Below are 24,411 nucleotides of genomic sequence, written 5' to 3'. Positions count from 1 at the left end.
GTAGGTGAGTGTATACTTTTTGTAACCTCAACCAACCTTTGGTATTTCTGCCTAGGTTTGATTTTTTCTAGAATCTTCTCACAAATCCATATTTGCATTTTACCAATACTCAGCCCCCCTAAAACAGTGTCAATTTCAAAGGTGACTTATAGAGTGACAAATGAAAAGCTGCTGGGTGAAAACGTATGTAATACATTTGTTGTTGCTGTTTTTTCTTTGACCTTTTGCGTCGATCTGAGTTCAATTTTTGAGTGGTGCCGAGGACCTGGCAACCAGGTGGTCTCCTGTATTTGCCTTTTCCAGTAGAAGCCACTTCAGTGGGTGGAGTATGAAAAATAAGCATGGAAATACAATGAAACTCAATCACGCCTCCTCATTCCTCGTTATCATCATCTCTTCCTTTCATTCATCACCATCGAGGGAACACACCTTTAGTAGAAAATCCAGCTGGGCCTTAAGTAGTGGTGCAAGAAAGAAAAAACCCTAAAAGGAAATCGAGAGCATCTTAAGCCTGTAAGGAAAAGTGTATTTCCATGCCACACTTTGGGGAGTTAGTATGAACTCACCTCTTTCGGTGCGTTTCATCTACTCCCCACACAGAAAAGAGCCATGGATGTCAAGCGAGCAATGAACTAATTCTGTCAGAATGGCACTCGCCCCAGAGCATGTGTGCTTTTCATCTTTTGAGTACCATCTTGCTTTCATTGGCTTAGCCGTGGTGACAGTTATTTGTCTCTTGGAAAAGGTTTGTTTGTTCTCACAGAATGACTTTGTGATAGGAGTTGCTACCTTTCATCTCTTCTCAGTTGGTTTATTCCATTCAATTGTATAGCTGACCACTTTCTCACTGCGTAGTTTTCTTCCAGGTGCCATGCTGCCTGAAGTTCACAACTCTTAATAAACCAATCATAACTGAAAATTTGATATGAAACATTGTTTGCGATAGGTAATTCACTAGCATTAGGAGTGACATTAGTTAAAAGGTCCTTAGGTGTTTTATTGTTTTACCACCAGATGTAAAAAAAAAGTTTTAGCTTTCATTCGGTGTCATTTTCAATACTTTAGCATCAAGTTAATTTAATCCTTGGAGAATGGGAATAATATCAGGTTGCATACATATCCTTAATGAAAAATGTCAAATTGCTACTGCTACAACAACAATATTGCACACATATTCCCAAACAATGTGAAGCAAATGATTCCTAGCCTCGTATACTGCTCAACAATCTATCACATGATTACTGATAGGTTGATCAACGAGACTGTTATTGATATGTTTAATATTTCCCGCCTTGACGAATTAATGGATATTGGTCAAATCAGTTTATTTTCCCCTCTAAGGATAAATATCATATTGTGTTGAAGGCTGACTGTTTTTACTTGGTTATGTTATGTAATTGTAGTAATTGAAATTATGTTTATCATTTTTTTTTTGCTAAAATAATTATCATGAAAATGGCCGTCATTCATACCAAACGGCATCACATTTTGGACTCGTAAAGTTGTCACAGTAAAGTGCGGTAACAACATTTAAAACACCCTCAAATATCAATTGATATTTTGAGAAGAAGAAAAAGACCCACAATGATTATATTATGGAAAATGTGCAGTGTCCTTGCGTCAGTTTGTAAGGGACTGGAAAAACAGCATCACTCCTATACATAACCATAAACCTCTTGCTTCACCAGACGAGTTTTGCTAACCCTGAATCAAATGTTTTATGATCATGATTCATGGTGTCAGTGCTTGGCTGATGAGCATGCTCAAAATAATATAACGGGTGTCATAGTAGATGAAGTAATATGACAACTAGCAATATCAAAAACACATTTGGGTGTGTTTTTTAAATTATTTATTTTTATTTTTTGCCTGTGTCTGAGTGAAATTTGACTGGCTCCAGTTAAATTTTTTCACTGGTGACAAAGGCAATGAGGCTCAACTTATGCAGTTGCTTTGACCGCTTTGATTATTTTCTGCTTCAAGAACCGCAAGTGCTTCCAAACATAAAACACCCCCTGTTGCAGCTAAGACGACGGGTTATCATGACTTAGATTGTTGCTCTATTTTCATAAAAGGTATCTAATGTTCATTCATCTAGTGAAAAAACTCAGAGTCTTCTATACTTTCATGATGGTATTTAAAATACAGTAAAATAAAAACATCACTCCCAGGCACAGATGGCTTTTGTATATTCCTAACAGGACTACCTGAGGAATTTGTGGATCACAATTTGTTTTAATTGAAATTCAGAGTATTAGAGGAAAAAGATTTTCTTACTATTTTTAATGTTTCTCTTTTAAATCTGGGAGAAAAATGTGTTATGTTTGACAGTAAAGTAAAGGAATCATTCAGGTCTGTCACAAAAATCCTTCAAACTGACTGTCAAACAATTTATCGGATATAATAATAATAATTATGATGGTTAGACTGGCACATTTAGCAATCTTTTATGTTATTAACTAACCCAGCCAATCAAATATTGTAATCAAACTCAGTCCAGTGGACCTCTTTTCCATTTTACATATTTGATCCTTAAAATTGCATTGGATTTCTGGAGTTTGATGGATAATGTCACCATTTTTAAAAAAATTACTTTTCAATGTTGAGCTATTAGGATTTAAGTTGTTTGCAAAGTGATGGTCTGATGTGTTCTCTTTTAAAGATGCTTCAATATGCCAATTTTCTTTATTGCATTTGAATTAGTAAAAAAAAAACAAATGTACTAGAAAGCTTAGTAAATAACAGCTTTCTATTTTAAATCCTCCTATTGCAATCTAGAGTGTCTGATAGCAGCCGTCTGGGAAAGGGCGGGCGTGGCTGCGGCTATTGTGGTCTTGTCTGACACCGTCTTTAGAAACAATTCCCAACAAGACAGGCTCCAAGCGGATGGACTTAAGTATCACGGGAAACACTAGCAAAATGTCCACCACTACACTGTGAGTGTTAGGCCACATGTCAATGCTTTAAATGAAATCGGAGATATTGTGTTTTAGGTATTTCAAATACAGGTGTTGTTTTCCTCCCAAATCTCCTGGCTCATCTCACACCTTGCCGGTAGGCGTCATTCAAATTCACTGAGCGACCGCTCATGCATTGCAACACCGGTAGATTTCTTGGAAATATGAGTTACTGTATCAGCAAAAGCAGTTTTCGAGTATTGTTTGGACTGTGCCTTGTGAGATTTATGCTACAATCAGGCCCACTTCAGTAATTTACCTTCTTTGGGATTAAAAATCAGCAGTGATTCAGAGTCTTGAATATCCAATGTCAGTCAAAGATTATTCTGAGCTATCATCCTGTAGTGTGGATCTGTGTTAAAAGTATGTTTATTTTCCCAATGTCTCAACCGGTGGAATCTGAGATCGGGTGTGTTTACCTCCTTGTTGCTTGGTGTGAGGATGTTTTTTTTTTTCCGCAAATGTGTATCTTTAAAAAAGTTTCATTGGTCATTCTTGAAAATTAAACACATCTTTTTTTTCCGAAAAAAGATACCAAAGTACAACAGTCTATTTAAAATTTCACTAAAGGTGCTTGTACTTTTGTTTTTATCTGTTATTTCCAATAACTGGGAAGTAGAATGTGTTCTCGCCTTGACTTCTCACTGCACATTGGAAATTATTCCACTTTGCTCTCATAACTACTGAGAATTAAATCATGTTTGTCCTACTTTCGAAATTCTTGTTGCAAAACTGCATTCTAAGAAGAAGAAAAAAAAGTACTCCCTGACCACCGCGGATATGGGATTATAGAGGCATTCCCGGGGCCGTTGGAGGCCAAGATTGACTCTCAGATCTCCTCTTGGGCTCTCGGTATTATTGTGAAGCAAACAACATAAAAAGACAAACAATCTTCAAGTGCCCCCGCTGTGGCCGCGGCGGGGACGCTCTTATTTGACTAAAGGCTACACCCTCCTTTATGCCTGCAAAGAGAGTGTCTCCGTCAAAGGAACAATGGGGGCCAGACATGGGGGGGAAAGGGGACCTATTTGCATGCAGCTGTTTGCCGTTTCCAAAACCACAAAGGCCAATCAAAGGAAGCTTAATGGGGGATGACAAGCGTCAAGCAACGCCTCTGCGCTCCGTCTGTGTCAGTTTTCGCCGGTCTGTCTAACTTCCAAAAACTGTCCCACTTTTTTTTCCCCTCCAAATTCCACTCTTCCTCTGTTCTTTTATATCATTTGGAAGTTAGACTTTAAAGTTCGGACATGACTACAACTTAAATGAACTTCAAGATTTGTTTCGCGGTCTGGCAACCTCAATGGCCAATGACAATATTTCGACTTTCATTATCTTTTCATTTCACTTTCAGGGGTTTTAAACGCCCCACGTTGTATGCGGGATGTTTCAGATGCGCACTTCTGAGCTTCCTCGCCATTGCCAATTTCAAGGGTGTTGATCGAAAACAAAATATGTATTCGTAGCAGGGATTTTCAGCTCTGAATAATGGTGTGTCAACTGAAGAAGTAGTGGGGAAAACAACATATTGAGGAGCCTTTCTAGGGCTGCCTTGGCTCTCTCTCTCTCTCGAGCTCAATAGAAGGCTTAGCAGGCAGGTCAGAGGGAGGAATTTGAAAAGCTACTTTGCTCACAGTCACTCACTGACCAGAATGCGTGATAAGGCTTCATGTCAACAGGGCTGCGAATAGGGATCACAGCCAATTATGGGCAAGGCAATGTAGTTGCTATGGAGATTAGACAAAATGCTCTATATGAAACGGCTATTCATTTCCCTCACTGGTTGTGTACGTTCATGTTCGTCTGGGCTACAGATAAAGATTGACCAATCAACCACGTTACTTTCATTTTTCGAATCGGTACATTCAAAAGGATTATAGTATGGATTTTTAGCCCTGGCAGTCATCTTGATAGCCATTCCCCTTCAAGCTTGTGACCTTCATCATCTCCAAATTTCAACAGTCAAACCCAACGCCAGATGAAAGGTGTTTAATACGTTGCCGGGATGATGGAATTGTTGCACGTATCATCTTGTCCACATTTGTAAATGTCTTTGTGAATTGAAACACAGACACACTACAAGAGTCCCAGAACTGTTAATTCAAAAGTTGCACTCGCTGCCAAGGTGAAAAGTCTCATCTCAAAGCTCTCCATATAGTTGTTAATGAATGTTGAAGGACAAAAGTGTGTTTTTATGTTTGGTAAGCAACAGGCACAGCGGTTAACTCATGGATCTGTTTAGATAAATTAAGTTTGGAAACTGAGTATAGTATTTAATGATTCGAATGAATGTAGATTGCGGCTAAATTAAGTTTCAAGTTTAATTTAAACTGAATAGGCTGAAATTATGCTCACAAAAAGTTACTCACACAAATCTATTTACTTGTTATGAAATCTCAACTCTCTTTTTATTGCATGAATGTCAAAATGTGGATACTGCCAGGTTTTAGTATTTGGCTTTATGATCTTTCACGTTGCACAAAATACGCGTTCCCAAAAAGAACAAGGCTTACACAATACATCACCAACGCAATGTGTGCATGCAAAATACCTACTTTCAACGGTTGGATTTAAGTGGAAAATTATAAACCGCTACAGCAGTAAATTTCTTATCCCGATACGTGAAAAAAAACGTTATTAATGTTAGATAATGAATTTTTGGATCAAGTTGTTTAGAATATATTTCCAACAGCACATCATGCTAAAATGTGTGCATGTCAAACCAATATAGCATTGAGTTTATTACCTCCCCTTCAAAGTGAAAATAAATTAGAGTCTAGAGTCATGGATTTATTGTTACGCATACAACACATTCATTCATTTTCAGTAACTGCTCAACCTTCTCTGGGTTGCAGGGTGCTGTACCCTGTTCCAACTGACTTTGGTTGAAAGGCAGACGACACCCTACACTTTTTGCCAGTCAGTCAGTCGTAGGGCACACTAGACAAAGACAGACAACCATACGCACTCACAATTACATCGCCACTGAGAGGGATTCGATCCCATGATGCCTACACTGTGTTCAGGGAAAATAATCACTGCACATTTCAGTAGCTATGAAACATATTTTTCTATACAGTATTTTCACAACTGTCACACTACTCTTACTAGTCCAGGTCAACAAGAAAGTCATTATTGAAGCCAGGATGAGGGAGAATCAATTTGTCCTTTAGAAGGGGAGTACCCTTCCCTCAACTGATCTATCGTTAGCCTCTGACCGAAATGATTTACATGAGTGAGGAGGGGCCCGCCAGACACTCAGATAATCAATACCCGGACCTCTGTTGACGATAGCCGTGCCATCTTGCCTGAGAGCTTTGATAAATGTGATGAATTGTGAGTGGACATCCCTGAGAAGAGGTCACAAAGGCAGATGACGTACGTTCCCTCGTGCGACGGATTCCCTTTTGGATTTTAATACCCTGTGAAATGCATTCCTTCCCTGGCTGCTGTGATAAACCCGTCACTCCCTCCGTGAGGAATGGCAGGCGCGATGATCATTAGTCTTGGCGGTTAAGCCGCTGACTCCACTCTGTGTTTTATCAGCCCCCATCCCGCCCGGGTTCTGCGGACGCTTCGGGTAATTGTGGTTGTTATTGGGATAGATGGAGTGACCCTGTAGCTCCCCACGCACTGTTTGGCTCTACTGACATTTTCTAATGAGGTGATAAACAGTGGAGCTAAGCAGAATCTACTGGCCTTGACACAGATCATGTTTTTTTTTAAGAACTAGCCATCGGATAAATGTAAGGGACTGATTTGTTTCAAAACAATTGTTGGAAGAATATTACAATTCATGTCAAGTAAAGCGCCCTAAAAAGTTTTTGACTTCTCTATATAGGATTAAGGGAATGTCTTTTCCATTTTACTAACTTGAACAAGTTAAAAAACGATGCTCGGTATTTATTTTCCTTTGCAGTGCAAACTATGTTTGAGGTACAAGCCTGTGTCAGATATACTGAGAAGAAATAGAGCTACCATTGCTGTTTTAGGCATTACTTGAACACATTTAAGGATCCCAACGCAAAGTGAAAAACGTGAAAATAAAAACTGCACTTAAAAAAAAACAGCGACCAGACATAGTCGGTCAACTGGGATCAAACCCAGTAATCGCATCAAAATGAAGGAATGAGATCAAGGTTTTAGCGACTCGAATTCTCTCTTGTGATTGGCTGAAATGGCCCTTTGCAGCACTCGAATCCCACCACAATTCCACAAGTAGGGTTGCGCCACTTCAAGCACAATATATGATGCAAATCCTCTGTAGAAGCTGCCTTTTATGATGGCCGTAGACTCAGCTTAGCAGTCAACTCTAGAATGAACCAAGATGTTTCCTCATGAGGCATTAAAAAGCAAAGTGAAGTAGAATCTACTTGCCTTCTTGTCATTTTCAAATGTTGGACTCCACGATGACCATGTGCAGTCTTCTTAGTCATTCCTACAAATTGAACCATATACTTTTCACCGTAAACATTTGACAGTCAGCCGTCCGAGTTTTGCACGGTGACAGACAAAGCATTTGGCCTATTTTTTTAGGAGGAATTTCAAGACAGTCACTTGAAAACTTTGAGCTTTTCAAGCAACTCTAATTGCGTCGGTCTGCGGATGTCAAGAGAAAGAGGGTAATTAGAGTGAGGGGGCAAAATGAACTCGGGGTTGTAAGTGTTGCTGCGTGACAAAGCTCGAGTTAGCCAATGGGACTTTGCTAAAGGTAGCAGACTGAAGGAAAGGCTAATTAAGAGAGAGAGAAAAATTCCATCGCCGGCTGCCCCCTCGGATGCTTACAATTGCAGTGAACAGCAGCGATTATTGACAGTTCACACAGCTCTCTGCATGCACTCCATAAATGGAACACATTTACATGTTCTACTTAGACTCTACCTAATTGTTTTTTCGTCTCAGACTTGCAAACAGCTGCAATCTTTAAAAACTTTTGATCATTTCAACCCCAGATAATGGATTTTCTCTTCTCTTTTTGGCACCTTTATTCTCTCTGTGCAACACCACTCTCTCTCTTTGAATTTGTATTTTATTATTCAGAAAAGAGAATACGCGTTAATAGCCTATTTCACTCTAATGTCCTGGAAGGAGGGTCATTTTTGCAATGAAAAAACTAATTTTCTCCCCTACTTAGCATACTTACTTGGCCACACTCTCACCTTCAATTCCATGAAATGATTTTTGTGTGGACTCCATTTTTATTCGATCCCCCTGTAATAAAAATGAGGATCCTACTCTCGAGTCTAACTGATTTTTCATTTCGCTCCATCTTGCATTGCACAGCAAAAAAAGAAAAAAAAACCTTGAATCTTAAAGTCAAGTGTTAGCAATTGAGGGCAGGTCATCTTTAGATAGCCTTTACATACTCAAGGTTTTCTGAGGTTAATCCAAAATTAACTTACATTTTGATCTTTTAGCTAACACATAGGTTTTTCCTTATGCCTGCCTTGCTTTTAATGACTCAACATCACTGGATGCCAAGATTGTAAATAATTTAGCATTATGTTTCTTCTCAGGCTTCAGCCGCGCTGCACTGCCCTTCGGCCTTGTTCGGCGGGAGCTCTCATGCGAGGGCTACGCCATCGACTTACGGTGCCCTGGCAGCGACGTCATCATGATCGAGACGGCAAACTACGGGCGGACTGACGACAAAATCTGTGACGCTGACCCATTCCAAATGGAGAACGTCAACTGCTACCTCCCTGATGCCTACAAGATTATATCTCAAAGGTGCCTGAGAGATTGGGTTTGACATGATATGCATGTAATTATTTTGTTCCCTCAAAAATACACTAACTAGGAAAGTATAAACACCCACATCTGCCCGATTCAAGTGAACAAAGGAAAAGGCAATCATTGCAGTCGAGGTTTGTTACATCAATTGTGTCCTGTGGGTGTGGTGAAGAGTGGAAACATTGACATTAACGTTTTGAAAAAGAAATACAGATTGGCTCACAATTTGCAAGATTTCAAACTCCAAATTGCATTTGACCTAGGATTGCCCCCCTCAAACATAATCATTCACTGCCATAAATTAACTTAATATTTATGCATCTGCCTATGCATCCCTCTCTCCCATCTATGTAAATGCAAGCACATGTTTAGGCACTGGTATTAAGGCATTGCATCTAAACTATGCAGGTGGATCTGTTGTGACACACTAGCTTTTGACATCCACAGATACCCCTTCTATTAATGCTTTATTACTATTGCATTCAACTGCTTCCTCCACCAAAACCGATGGGAATAATTGTAGACAGGAAGGAACTGCTATATGTTTGCAGTGTGCTTCTACCGACGTTTGAGTTATTAAAATTAGTGCAACTCCCACAGACTGTGAGTCACCCAAAAGCCTCCTAATTCCCCATCTGGGGCTCTGCGCTTGCTTTGTTCAAACACTTGTACCACATGAAGTGGTTGTGCCTCAGGTAGCAGGCAATACTCATCACGCCGCCTTTCATCCACCTTAACCTCTCACAGGATGTTGCCTCACTGTCAAACGGTGGTGGCAGTGGCAACACTTCACTGCACTTGCCGCCCAGAGGTGTGTGTATTTTTCAAGGCCAGCGGATGTAGTATTCATAAATAGTAACCATCAGCTTGTATGCACAGAGCACTGTCCAGTTCAGCTGGTTTCATGTTATCTCCCCTCCTATATTTAAGATGCTCTGCCATCGTTTGGCAATAGAACCCGAGCCCTACCATCTCACCCTGTCCTTCTAAATTTACATCCCACGTCTATGCTCTCCCTTCAGAATGACCATAGCCCGCCTCGCCGTACACCTCATCCGTCGACAAATTAAACTCTCGGCTTCACTCCCCTGATGAAGCCCCCCTCGGGAGTTGGTGAGCGACGGCAAAAAAACAACCGCCAGATTTATTCTGACGACTGAGATCATTGGGATCAGAGAGAGTGTGAATTACGGCTGATGCGATGACAGCAACAGAGAAGAATTCGCTCGTCTTTGCTCTGTCTTTCTTAGAGCTTAGCAAACCAGAATTTCTAAAAGAAGACAATAGAGAGACATTATTGCCATGATTGGCTTGTGATAAAGAACCCCTTCATTTGAGAAACTTTTCCATTCCCTGCAAGCCTTCAACGCTAAATCCAATCCATCTGTGAGTGCCAACAGTGAAAGATCATTGTTTTGGTCATATTGACAGAAATAGATGTCCAATCCATTTTGGCTGGGAGCATTGGCAATTTTGAGTCACTCTCTCTTAGTTCAAACACTTTACATATCTTTCCCCAGTAATTGCAGCCAATGTTAGCACAGTTTATCCAACAAATTCATTCAGACACATCTGACAATCATAATTAACTTTGATGGGAAAGTGAGGGGAAAATACACATCTTTTACTGTGGGTACCTTGTAGAGTACTATCTTTACTATCCATGGGGTCTTAAAAAGTCCTAAATTTACTTACTTTGACAAAATCACTAGGCTTGCCCAATAGATATTAAAATCCCTAAATTTCAAAATGTCCTACATTGCACAAAATTGTCTGACAAATGATCCCACACTAAAATAATCCATGGACCAAAATACAGCAAGTGTGGGCTTTTTAATCACGCTGGATATTTGATACCTCTTCCCTGACCCACTCATAAAGAAGCTGAATAAATCCTGCCCTGTCTGGTCAGAGGTGCAAAGGGATAGCAAAGGTTGAAAAGATGTTTCTTTCTTTCTCCCACCACGAGAGTGAACTCAGTGCAAAATAGCTGCAATCACATGAAATAGAGGCCTATTAAGACAAACACTAGTTCAGTCAAGAGTGGACGTTATTTTATCTTGAAAAGAACTATTAAAATTCTTAATGTAACCAACTGACCCACATAACCCTGCAGCAAATATTACAAGTATTAGGTAAGCATTACTTCTCGGAAGTATTTACATATACAACATATTTTAAGGGTTTTAGTTCACCTATTGCATAGAAGTAGAAAGTTGCCATAGTTTCCAGTATAGTGATTGAAATCCAAATTTTAAGACCCCTCAAAAATGCTAAGCTCGATAATACATTACCTCTATATTTAAACATTTTATGTCACCTCATCCAAAGACTAATTGCAGTTTTTTTAATGAGAAAAGGTGTGATTTTCTATAGACAAAGGAAGGTAGGGAAACGTGGAAATTGTCAAATTTTTGGCAATAACCAAATACACCAAATTAATATAAATATTCAATGTCTATGTCAATGTCTAAAGCAAATGTAGCGTGTTTGAGAAGTGGTTATGCTTGCCTCTTTTGTCTGTCAACACATGCATCTAGCACATAAAAGTCCATGATTCGCCCTTTGCTGTAATTATTGTGCAGAACAATTCCATTTGTGAAGACTGACTAACAGCTCTTTTAAACATGCCCTACGATGTTTAAATGTTTGTCCGGCTTGTGCAGCAGCAGCTGACCTTGTGAAATATTCATCTCGGTCTCCCTTTGTTTTTTTCCCCATTGTCTCTGCACCTAACATACATTCACATTTTTCCTGGCCATCCCTCTTCCTCAAATGAACTCATTTGAAGTGCAGCCCCCTCCACTCCACCCTTCCACTCTTTTCCACTCCCACTCCTTTTAAGTTGAACTTTGTTTACATCTAGAAACATTTGCAAAAAAATGCTAACTTTAACAATTGGCTCACTGCTCTGTTGCGGATGTTTTTCTTATTGATGTGTTTTGTTGTACAAGAGCAGGGGGAGCGTCTCTGCTCGCTTGTCTGTCTGTTACATGTCATAGCCACCTGTCGCGTGATCCTTTAACGAATATCTTTCCTCTCCATAGACGCAGACGTTAGAGGAAATGCCAGCGTTAATACTTGACATGTCTTTAGCTGCTATTTTTCATGAGCTCTCAACCCGAAATGTCTGCATTTACACACTTGCGACAGGCCTTTTACAGTGGTACCTCCAAGTTTCCCATTGACATCAATCATTGTCATGACACATTTTCCAGGATTTAATTACTGTTACCATTATGGGAGGCACATGCACATTGGTTGGACAGTAGCCAATTGCAGGGAACATACTAGCTAATAAAGGAGCATTTAAATTCACACCTCAAATCAAGTTACGCCTCAAGTAACCTCCTGTTGCTATTATTAGAAGCTAGAGTACCCAGAAAAAATCCAGGTGAACACATGCTAAAAATGTAAACTCTGCACAGGAAAGAGAGATTCAAAGATGAGAATCCTCAACTTCAGAACTGAGAGGTAGATGTGTTGAATGGAAGAGCCCTGCTGGTATTTCCTCATGAACTGCTCTGTTAACAAATATTACAGGATGCTCTGTTACTATGATTAGTTTGTGAAGAGAAGTAATCCTACTCAGCGGACTTGTTTGGCTTGGTGGTTTGATTTTACAACAGATGAAAAGCACCATGGTACTAAAACACACGCGGCTACTAGATCAAATCCAATCTTGTGAGCAAATCCGATACTCTTAAAAATTAGCCGGACTAAGCCCCGATAGCGATACTGAATATCGAATCAGGACATCACTAATGGTAACATGAGAATGAATTTCACGACAGTCATATAATAAACAACAAAAGATGCATTTGTGACTAGCAAATGCCAAAATCTACATTGTCGCTGTTCTCCGTACGAGTTTTGTCTCAACATCGTCAAACACTTGTAAGACCAGCACTAGCCACATGGGGTCAAAATCAAATCAAGTCTTCCAAAAAAATCTTACAAAAATAGGCAACAATTTAGGTTAAGGGTATGGAAACTTGAAGGTAGCATCACACGTTGCCATAATGACAAACTACGACTTCTCACAACCGCCGCCTGTGCCGCCTGATCTCCCTGCGGGTGATGACATCTGTGGTCAATCTTGTCTTATTCCCTCCAGGTGCAACAACCGTACGCAGTGTGTGGTTGTCACTGGCTCTGATGTCTTTCCCGATCCATGCCCCGGCACCTACAAGTACTTAGAGGTCCAGTATGAGTGTGTTCCCTATAGTAAGTATTACCACTATGATGAATGATGCTGCTGCTTTTGTTATTTTGTGTTGTGATTTTTATTAAACGCATGTCACGAAGCGTGGCGTGTCACTTTATGTGTTATGGCGCCAACATTACAAGCTCTAAAGCGCTGCTGTTATTTTATGGCAATTATAAGCAATGGCCCGCCAAGGGACCACTGCGACAAAATGCAGCACTGCGAGAGAAAAAAAATCACTCAGGTCACAGCTGATTTAGTTAGTGCTAAATATAATGTAACTTATTGCCCAGGTAAAAATGGAGGTTTGCCAAACTGAAGTGCCAATATATATGTCTTATTTAGTTTTTTATTTAACTACAACAATGCAGGTCTTTTCTTTAATTAATAAATCAGCGTACATATTTTTGTATTTTAAGGGATAACAAAAAAAATCTTTTATATTGTCGTAGTTGAACATTTCTAATGTGTTTTACCTGCAATTGACTAAATAATTGTTTTTATTTTTGTTGAAAATAATAAAATATGATAGATGGGTGGAATTGCCACAGATCTGTCATAAAATGTACTAATAGTTTTAAAAATAAGGATGTAATTACCATTAAGATGTCTTGAATCCAATTTCCCAAGTCTTACCTGTTTTTTGTTTAGTTTTGTCTTTTTGTTGGTGGTGGGGGCTTGCTCTTTATTTTTACAACTTTTACTTCTCTTTAGATTTTTGAAGCCTGACAAGGAATATTTTTTGGTTTGCTATTGTCATAGTATTATAGTGTTTATTATTGCTTATGTTGCCATTAGTACCTAAAAAAAATCATATTTATTTGTTCATTTTAAACGAGAACGATGAGTATGTTTTTAAAATAATAAATCACAATGAGAATTTATCTTATTATGCATACTTTCCTAAGATAATCCACGTGTATATCTTTTAATTATTACACTATTTAGAGACACATTTTAATAGCAAAATGAAAAAGATGATTCTTATTCTTTTTTTCATGATAAAAGGTAAAATACTTTTCCACAAATTTCCAATAGCAAGATTTGATCTTTTTTATTATGCCAATTTGGCTTTATGCAACTAAACCTCAATTTATTGTTGTTACTATAAGAGCAATTTAATGCCTCTCATCAAATGTTTACTACATTGTAAAAGCATAGAAGTGAAGGAGAATTCTGTACCTTGGTAAATAAAATGACACGCAATATTCAAGATGTGTCTAGCATTTTGCTGAATATCCATTCAATTCACTTTAGTATTTTTTTTAGCGTTCTAAACGCCGTCTGCGTTTATGACGAGTATAAATCCTGCTTGAAAGCTTGTTTGTTAGAGCGCAGCCAAGATTCATGCGCGTTCCTGTGAAAGTGCTTAGCGTTGATGAATTGTAAACACTTGTAAGACATATTCATTTTTGGTCTGCATTCCCCTTTCTTTCAAACAGACCTCCCGTTCACCTTCTGCCACTAACCTCCTTTGCTGTCTAACCTGCAATTTTTCATGCAGTCTCTCCTCTGCTCAGCAGCTGCAAATGATCATAAATATAACTTCCACCATAGCAACCTTTTTCAAAGCTGTATCATTAGCACTACATTGTTTTAGCACCTGTGAATAGTAGTATTTTTTTATTTTTTATTTAATTTTCATAGGCTGGTTAAGACATAAGGAAACGTGTGCATGACTGTTCATTAACTGACATATTTGTTTTTTTCCAATAGTACATCTACCCATAAACAAAAGGAGAATATGCACAGTTCGTGTCAGGGTCGCATCTTATCACAGCTAATTCTCTCCTTCGACATGCCAGATGACTCATGATAACCTCTATTCTCTCCCCATTTTACTTTTTTCCTTTCTTTCTAATCACCGCCTGAAATAGAAGTGGAGCAAAAAGGTAAAAATCAGTGGTTCATACACCGCTACAACCCCCCCCCCCCTTTCCTTCTTTGTCTTCTCCGTGTTCTGTCATGTTGACTACAGCCCCAACCTCAACCCCCTACAAGTTCCCCACCTCCCACTGACAAATCTACATCCAAAGGAGGATTGTTTGCACATATGGACTGCCAAATTTTTCATTGATGAAACAAATGGAGCGTTTTCCAGATAAATGAGACACATTCACAAAAAAACTGACGGTTGGGTGCTGATTTTTCCAGGGTTTCTGGCTTTTCCATCATATGAACCCTTGAAAAATGAGCTTGTTTTCATATGTACAGGGTTCACATGGGTGCATTAAGTTTCTAGAAAAAAAAGGGTAATCTGAAAAAATAGTAAAAGCAACAATAGGGGCCCTTACTCAACTGTTTTCATGACGCGTCTTACATTAAATTTTTGATTTTGCATTATAAATGGTTCTGAGTATCCACTTCACAATATGAACATGTTGTGAAGTGAATCGGCCCTTGCACCCCTTGCATTATTTCACAATGAATACGTAAACTTCCACAATAAACCTTCGCAACATTCCATGTCTTGCACAAATAGTCTTAAGCATTGCATGTCTTTCTTGGATACCGACTGTTATTTGTATTGCTTTTGATTGAGTTGTCTTAATAGAGGTCAAGCCCTGGAATTCATAGAATTTGTCTGCTTTGAAATAAATTGGTCAACCGTCCCTCAAATTTCTGGCCATAGGACTTTTAAATGTGGCCTACTATGGTCATCAGCGTGTACACTAAAAATGTGTTGATGGCTGTGAAACTGGTCAAAGTTGGGGACCAAGCTGCGATCTGTATTTCCTATTATTTAGATGTTTGGGATGTGATTCCAATTAAAAAGAAAAGCCACTCCCCAGGAAAAAAAATACATTTATGAGATTCAAAAGTGTGAATCCTGTATTTAGTATATATTTACAGCACATTTATGTGCTGGACAGTGATGGCTGGCTGAAACTCATGATCAAAATAATTCACAAAGTACTAAAAAGAAAAACATGACCATTAAGGGCTGCGGCCAGCCATCAGTGCTTCCTTTTGTTCCCAAAGATGTGGTGACAATCCTGTGCTGCTGTTTTATTCCCTCTGCTTAGTTTTCATCTGCTTTGCTGCCATTGACGTGTTGTTTCATTTCTTTTTCACAAAGACATAAAGCCTCATTTATTTAGTTTCATGCATGTACATCATATTTAAATAATCATTTTATGTGGACTTGTTATCAGACATTAGCCCCTTTCAAACAGTCATTCCCCCCAAAAAACTAGAGATGCCATTTATTTCCGCACATATCTCTAAATTAACACATGCTTTAGTGGGATATGGCGAAGGCTTGTTAACATAGTGGTTGTATCTTGCTAGGATTAGATAATTAGATGCCTTGGGCCTTACCTCACAACCTGGTGTCGGCCAACTCCTCACAAGCAGCAAAACACCTGTCATGCTGGAAGCCATGAAAGTTTCATGCTAACTTAATACCCTAAACCCAGTATTGCGAGGCAGGGGAGTAAATGAAATGGGCAATTAACTGTACATTCTACATTTGCTCAATTGTCTTTTCTCTTGCATCCTGCCATGATACGCATCCCCACCAAAATTTCAATAGCTTGGTGAAACCAGAGACAGGTGGCTATTTCCATATAAAATCTGTCTAGCACACAAGACCAATTAGCTCAGTTGGATAGGCCACATTCAATGCACTGCATGAAAGGGGCTACAGGCTGATTTTAAAGACAGAGTGTAAAAATCCATTTGTAGTGCCTTTTATTTACAGGATTATTAATGTTTTCCTCCTCATAATTTTGTTCTATTTGGAAGTATCAAGATTTCGCCAAACTCTTTAATGAACATCACCAAAGATGATGCTGATAGTTCCTAATGATCACTAACATTATTTCCTCTCTCTTCCGCTAGTCTTCATTTGTCCTGGGACCCTGAAGGGCATCGGTGACGCCACCTTCCTGTACGAGGCAGAGCAACAAGCGGGATCTTGGTGCAAAGATCCACTCCAAGCTGGGGACAAAGTCTTCTTCATGCCGTGGACACCTTACCGCACTGACACCCTGATTGAGTACGCCTCCCTGGAGGACTTCCAAAACAACCGTCAGACCACCACATACAAACTGCCCCATCGGGTAGATGGCACTGGCTTCGTAGCCTATGACGGCGCCATCTTCTTTAACAAGGAGCGCACACGCAATATCGTCAAGTTCGACCTGCGCACTCGCATCAAAAGCGGCGAAGCCATCGTCAACAATGCAAACTACCATGACACATCGCCATATCGCTGGGGGGGCAAGACTGATATTGACTTGGCGGTGGATGAGAGGGGCCTGTGGGTCATTTATGCCACAGAGCAGAATAACGGGCGCATCGTTGTGAGCCAACTCAACCCCTACACGCTGCGCTTTGAGGCCTCATGGGACACTGCCTATGACAAGCGCTCAGCATCCAATGCCTTCATGGTGTGCGGGGTGCTGCACGTGGTGCGCTCCACCTATGAAGAGAGTGATCTTGAGGGCGGTAACAGCCAGATTGATTACATATACAACACCAAGTTGAGCCAAGGCGAGTACACAGACATAAGCTTCCCTAACCAGTATCAATACATCACGGCTGTGGATTACAACCCCAGAGACAACCAGTTATATGTGTGGAATAACTTTTACATCCTTCGCTATGACCTCAACTTCGCACCGCCTGATCCTGTCGAAGGTGAGACTTATTTTTTCTATTTGCTTATCTTTCTACTACATTATCAGAAAGGCTTTTCATGTTTCATGAAGCAGTGAGGTTTTTCCCATACCGAAGTCATTTTAATTCACTTTAATCTCTTGTTTCCCTAACAGTTTGAAGGAAGTTATTTAATTTAATTATAAGAACATCAAGCTAATCTGATTCTTAATCTATGTGGTCTTTGACATTGACCTTTTAATCAAAAAAATCATTAGTTTGGTACTTGCTTCTCTCTATCCCAAATGCAGAGAGGGTTATATCGAAATATGTAGTCATCTGCTTTGTCATTTGAGTCTCCCAAGAATCAACAGGCATATATTGTGTTGACTCCAAAGTATTGGAACTCCACTTATAATAACTATTATAGTATGCTTTTGTGAGATTGTTCCTGTTTTTCTACCAGTATGAGGCCCAGTTATTATTTGTGACCAGTTTGGTGTATGATATCAACATTGGTATAATCCTATATCATTTCTCTTTTGAATGACTACAATTATACAAAACGCAAGCAGCCAGTTTTATGTTAACAATGTGGATCCTTAATATAGTTATGCGCCAATGTGACACTGTACTTTTGCTACAGGCTCATATTTAAAAGATTTTTTTCATGATATGCTTTTGTCACTTGACACTGACATATGGAAGGTAACCTTGAATTGTATGCACAAGCATATGCTTGTGTCTGGGCCACTGGAAAAAAATTCCCCAGAGAGAAAGCAGGATTTTTATGATGAACGCTTACCAGACTCAGGCTGGGTACAAACCTACTGATTCATGTGACTTAAGCAATATTTATAAAGATAAGGGAAGCAAAATGGATGTGCCTTCAACATATCCCTGACCCACCAACAATCTATATTGATACTGACCTGTAAGATGCAGTTTGCTCTCAAAAAGCACCCAGACTGCCAGAAATAATAATAAGAAATAGAGAAAGATGATGTTAACTGGTAAATAATGGGACATCATAACGACTGAAAACTGACTAGATGGGGGAGAAATAAAAACAAAAACATCTATTGAAATACCTGACAAGATAACTGCCAAATTATAGACATCTAATAAACTAGACTGCTAAACTTGATTGCAAGTGAAGGAAAATGATTCTATTTGACCAGATTGTCAGTATGTGTATGCACTAATTTAAGGTTTAGAAACTAATCTTGGGAGGGTTTGGTGTGTCAGAAATCCAGTACGAAATGACAGATTCACCCTGCAATGAGAACTGTCTCCCAGGGCAATTGCATCTCTACCAAAACCCTCACACTCGCCCCCGCAAAGGCTCGGTCCCTATCTCATTCTTTAATCCCTGGGCTTATCCAATACAGTTATCGTCACTGGCCTCTTGAACCTTGCCTCTCATGGCGGAAATATGTCTGAGAAGTATTGGTGAGCAGTGTGTCACACTTTATCGTCTCCTCCTGAACTTCAACTTTGGTTGCCATAGCAGCAACAGTAGGGCCACGGGGACTGTTTACCTTACTTTTGTAGCACTATATTTTCTGACCAGTAAAAGTGTAGAATTTCCAAAATTTTATTATTCAATGAAGTGTATTGAAGGTGGAAATGAAATGCATGGACATTCATATATATTATAGTTTAAAAGGTCTTTGATGATGTATCTTCATTCAGCTGAACTTCTATCATTTCAATGGAAAGGCATCTTTGCAGGAAATTGAGGTATGAATTTTGTCGCATGCTTTTCATGGACAACATATTTCCATCTTGTGGAAGAATAGGGTTTTTAACATGAATAGTTAAATTTTCACCATTATGATTATTTTTTTATTATATCTTGGTGACCTGACAACTTTTGATGTACATTCATGAAAGACAACTTTAATCTATGACATTCTTGGCATTACTGTAGCCAAGCCTTTCAAAGAATGAAATATTTCTTTTGTTGTTAGATGCAATAGAAAATGACCATTTCAATTCATTTTTATTTTTGTGTGTTTGGTGTTAAGTTTAATTTAAAAGAAAGGAAAAGTGACTATACATCTGACTAATTAGGACTGCAATTATCCGCCCTTGTTGCGCAAAGCCAGCTTGGTGTTGAAAAAAAAATCCCTTCTTGACCTGACTTGACGTCATAGTTACATATCAGGTTGCGCTTCCACATTACGAACCGGCACCTCTGGATGCCAGCTGGAAATGCGATTGTAGACTCAGCCTTGTCGAAGGGTCTTGTCGTCAAAGCCTCAATGGGGGCTGTGTGCTCCTGAACTCTGGCCCCTTGTCAACACGTCTGTTTGTTTTCCCGCTGGAGCCTGGAATCTGTCCAGCACCATAACTCCACACGCCCGGTGGGGGATGTGGGGGTGGGGCTTCAATTTTGAATCTGTTTTTTGCTGCAGTTCCTGCATTAACAGTTTAATGGTGTGGATGTTGTGTAAAATACTCAGTTCTTCTGCCTGCTTAAGTGTTAGTCTTCTGATGTATACTAATGTAATTAACTAGTGAATCATAATCACCCTGTTCGTTCCAGAAGAGCCTGTGGGAAGGAAGAAACTGGCCATCACGGAGCTTTTCCAAGAGCTGCTTTATATGCTCTCTCAGCTACCGTTATGCCTCGGTAAACATAAATACCACATTACATTGGAATGGAAGGAACAGTGCATTCCCTCAAAGAAGCGGATTGAACATGCTTCCTTATTTTATTTATCCTTCTAAGTAGGAGCGCTACTTTCATTGTTTTAAATAAGAAATGCATCTTTGTGATCTGTGTCTCCCTCGCCACATTTTTTAAGGGCATATTTTTTCAAAATGTCGTAGGATGCAATCTTTTTCCTCCGTGGACCACCATTTGAAAATAATTGGCCCGTCATATGTACACCTATGTCTTCAAGATTTATGGGAGCCGATGACGTTCCCTCGGTTAGAACGACCTATTCTGCAGAGTAATCTAATGGCGGAGAAATAATGTCAGTACTTGAAACCAGGGAGCACTCCAAGCGTAAAGGGAATTAATTGTAGTCGTTAAGATTCATTGACCATAGTGCATTTCTCTTTTTCTTTGTTGAAATGTCATTACAATGCGACAGCGAGTCATTTTGTCACAAGCACCTAATCTGAATGTAATGCAGTTCTTTTTTTTGGGGTGGTAAAATCCAATCCAACGAGTGTAGCTCTTTTGTATAGTTTTCACTGCATGGTAATAACTGCATATTTGTGCTAACCTCTCAGATAAAGTGTCTCCCTGTCTACTTTAAACATATAGAGGAACCCGCTTAATCCTGTGCTGTTTTTTTTTAGCGTCTTTGGCCCAATTGATTAGTTCAACTGGGTAGTGTACGATATATAAGTGGCAATAGTAGATCGCACACAGCCTTACAGCAATGACTCAGAAAAGCGCTAGACTGCTCTCCTTTTCGTCTCCTGTCAGATAATAATCGTTTTTGCAGGAACGTAAATCTCCAGACGCGAACTTTATTGATGTTTTTATCAGCTAGCAGTTACCTTAAATGCTGCATATACTATGTCCCAATGGGTAACACAAATTTGAAGTGGACGTGGGGCAAGTAAGGTTGTTGTTTGTTTGCTTTGTAGATGAAGAACAGGTGACACCTTTTTCTAATTTCATTCTTCAGATGAAATGTGCGTCTTTGGCGATGTGTAAATACTGAAATCCCTTCTTATTTTCTATTATTTGTAAGGTTGTCGTGTTCTAACTGATAGATTTTGAACAAGACTAACATTGATTGCTTCATGACCACCTTTATACAAACCTGACTTGAGCTGTGTTATCTGAGAGCTTTGTAGAACAAATTTGTCAACAAATGGATAAAAATCCTCTGAATTGCACCTTTATCTCAAGGAATTGGATATCATGGTCATCCCTTGGTCACGCTCCACCTTTCACAACGTTAGGGAGCTTTAACATAATCAGCCCAGTGATGACAGCAAAGCCTCTTTGTTAAAGTTAATCATTGCTCACCTTGTTGGTATTCCTTTGCACTTGTGTTTGTAATACTGCTCTCGCCCTAATTCCGTTCTTGATTGATGTGATTAGCAAACATAAGTCCCTTATCGATCACATCGGCTATTGCTCCAAATAGTTCACACGTCATTAAAATAAATGTCTGCAAATGAATTGCCAAGACAAAATGACAAGGATTGATCTATCCGCCTCCTTTGAAAGCAAGGCGAAACACCAAAGGCAGGCAGCGTCTGTGAGGCCTCCTCTGTTGTGTACAAGGAAATGAACTGGTTTCTTTAGGGAATAAATAATTCAGAAGAGTCGATAATTACCAGGAGTGTTTCAAGCTAACCTGGAGCGAAGTGGGAAAAAATAATGTGTCTTCCAGGTAACGTTGTGATTTGGGCATTCAAAAGGAACTTGCCGTAAGCTGACGACGTGTCATAAGCAATCAAGGGGTGTGCGTTTTGAATTGAAATGTCAAACTAAGCCTGACTTTCCCTGCGTGCTTCTTCCAGCTGATGGTTTTTACAGCCGCTATGCATGCCAGACCACTGCACTCTGATTTACTTTCACATCCATGAATGATGCCTCAAGGTGAGCATTCGAGTTGCATGAATGCATTAAGCTTCAAAGCCAATATGCTTGTTGTCCATACCATTTGACGACGGAGATGCAGAGTGCATCATACTTTTTCAAAGTGTGGTCCTTCAACTAATTGACACTGTGTCACATTTAGTCGCTCCTTAGGTCATCAAGCTAAGACAAAAATTTGTGGTTGCCTTACATGTGAAAATTAGATAAATCATTTTGAACTCTGGTGCTATCAAAACACCAACACTCCCTGAGGCACAACTTCAAGACAGCCTTACCGCAATGTTGAAAGCTACATTCCTGTGTAGTGTTCGAAAAAAATGGGCAAGGCATCTTTAAGAGCAAATTACATAACACTAGACTTGCACCGCAATGTTGTTGAGGAAAATATTCAAATCTAATGACATGTAGCGACTATAGTGCGTAACTAATAAATAGCTCACTTAAAGGCAAAAATCACTATGGTTTGCACATTGATAATATAAAGTTAACAGAAATGGCCCATTTAAACCCAATTGCCCACCAAAAGAAGAGCACATCCTTGGAATAAACTCTCAGCCACTATTTGTGGACACATATTTCTCCTTCTTTTTGTATGTGTTTTTATCTAGTCGTAAAGCCCTCTTTCTTGGAAGTGCAATGTCTGCGAGTCCACCAAATTTCCATTCAGGCCTCATAAATTACGTCCAGTGGAGCTTTTTCTGTCTGCCACTCTTCAAAATTGTGTCACGATCGTTGGAAAGGCCACTTTTTCATCTCCAGAAATAATATTCATAAGTTAGCAACAGCACATGAATCGTCATGTCTCTTGCTGCCTTCCATGCCGCAAAACCTCGACTGAAAAGCGGAACAGCGTTGAAGAAAAAGAAAGGCCTGATTTAAAATTCATGTCTTGTGGGATTGGTTTCGCTGTCATTAATTAACAACTCAGGCCCCAGGTGAAAAAGACAAAACGAGCAATTGTAGTTACCTCTTTTTTTTTAAATCCACAAATAAAAGGCTAACCAACAACCATCTTTTCTCCTTGCTGTGGTACAACAGTACTTACTTAGAATCATTTTGAATGTCAAACTCAGCTATTTGATTTATTCACATTTCTAAGTAGAATTTTATTTGAGTTTTCTAAATCCAACACTAAGCAGCTGTTAATATTGCTTCAGTTTTTAACCTACCTACAAAAGAAAGTCAAGTTTCCTGACATTTTGAATATAGAAATATTTCTTGAGAGTAAGGATGCCAGTTCCACAAAGGACAAAACATAATGTTGCTATTCTTGACTACTTTGCGTGTCAATTAAATAGGGTTAATATTTGCCTCTTATTTGCCATTAGACCAAGAGGATTGGACTCAAATGCATTTTTTTCAGGATTTAAAACCATTACAAAGACTTGTTGGGCTTTACGCTGTCATTTGTTGTTAGTAATTAATAGTAAAAGACGGCTTATGAGCCATTTATTCTGGTGTCTGGTTGGACAATTTGCCCATGTTGAGAGCTTGTTGGGGAAAATTAGAATGTCAAGATTTGGCTGAGCTTGTGAGCGTGGTCATGTTTTTGTGTTTAGAAATTCCAAACTTACCTATTTCGAAATATTGTCTGCCCCTTATTAACAACCAGACATTTTCAGAACCACTATAAATGTCCAAATACTCTAGTGTAGCTTTCCCACTTTTTTTACATGATGTTTCCATACATAAACCTAGACAGAGAAAGACAACAGTAAAATAACAGTATTTGCAAGGTTGTATGGATCTAAACTTATTCCCTGGCAAGGGGGGTGATTTGCTTTTATTCCTCAAGGTTGTAAGACTCCATTACCTTTCTTTCTCCACTTTGTTTTACAAGCATTTTGCAATTATTATATGTTGCACTTTTACCGGCCACCTTTCTGGAAATACACTACAAGATCTAAAATACAGCAGTACAGGAAGAAGGAAGAAGTCTGTCATAAAATACTGCGTAGATTGGGGGCAAAAAAAAAGAAAATTTCGGAAGACTAATCGATCCTACCCATAAATAGCTTTTGGCAGCAGCTGGGCTCGTACGGTAAACACATACTATTAGAAAGGCAGCCTGCCGCTTACGTCTGCTGTGGAAGTAAAAGAATGCCAAGTATTGACATATTGTCGAGCTGCACACAGTACACTCATCTCAACCATTACCTCGCTCTGCGACAGGATGTGGACTTCTGCTAAGCTTGCACTAATGGAAAGAATACTCAACAGACGGGAAAACGAAACAAAATAAAATAGGTTCAAATATCTGCTTCAGGGTGTAATCACAAGACAACATTGTCACATCTGGAATTGTAAATGTTTCTTAAAATACAACCGTTCTATTC

General features: G+C 39.3%; 1 protein-coding gene across 11 annotated transcripts in view; it reads left to right on the top strand.

Moving 5' to 3' along the window:
• Positions 1-24,411, top strand: part of adgrl2b.1 (adhesion G protein-coupled receptor L2b, tandem duplicate 1) — a 70,037-nt gene that overhangs the window by 7,436 nt on the left and 38,190 nt on the right. For 9 of the 11 annotated variants that reach the window (XM_077723953.1, XM_077723950.1, XM_077723951.1 and 6 more), the window contains exons 2-4: positions 8,471-8,684; positions 12,805-12,914; positions 16,738-17,538. In XM_077723953.1, coding sequence (XP_077580079.1) covers positions 8,471-8,684; positions 12,805-12,914; positions 16,738-17,538 — 1,125 coding nt within the window. Of the gene's footprint in view, positions 1-8,470; positions 8,685-12,804; positions 12,915-14,629; positions 14,787-16,737; positions 17,539-24,411 lie in introns of those variants that run through there. The other 2 variants (XM_077723954.1, XM_077723955.1) reach the window with 2 other exon arrangements.

This window comes from Stigmatopora nigra, chromosome 9 (assembly GCF_051989575.1).
Source record: "Stigmatopora nigra isolate UIUO_SnigA chromosome 9, RoL_Snig_1.1, whole genome shotgun sequence".
Lineage (NCBI taxonomy): Eukaryota > Metazoa > Chordata > Actinopteri > Syngnathiformes > Syngnathidae > Stigmatopora > Stigmatopora nigra.
Note: the sequence above shows the minus strand (reverse complement) of the source record. Positions and strands in the feature narration are given on the sequence as shown.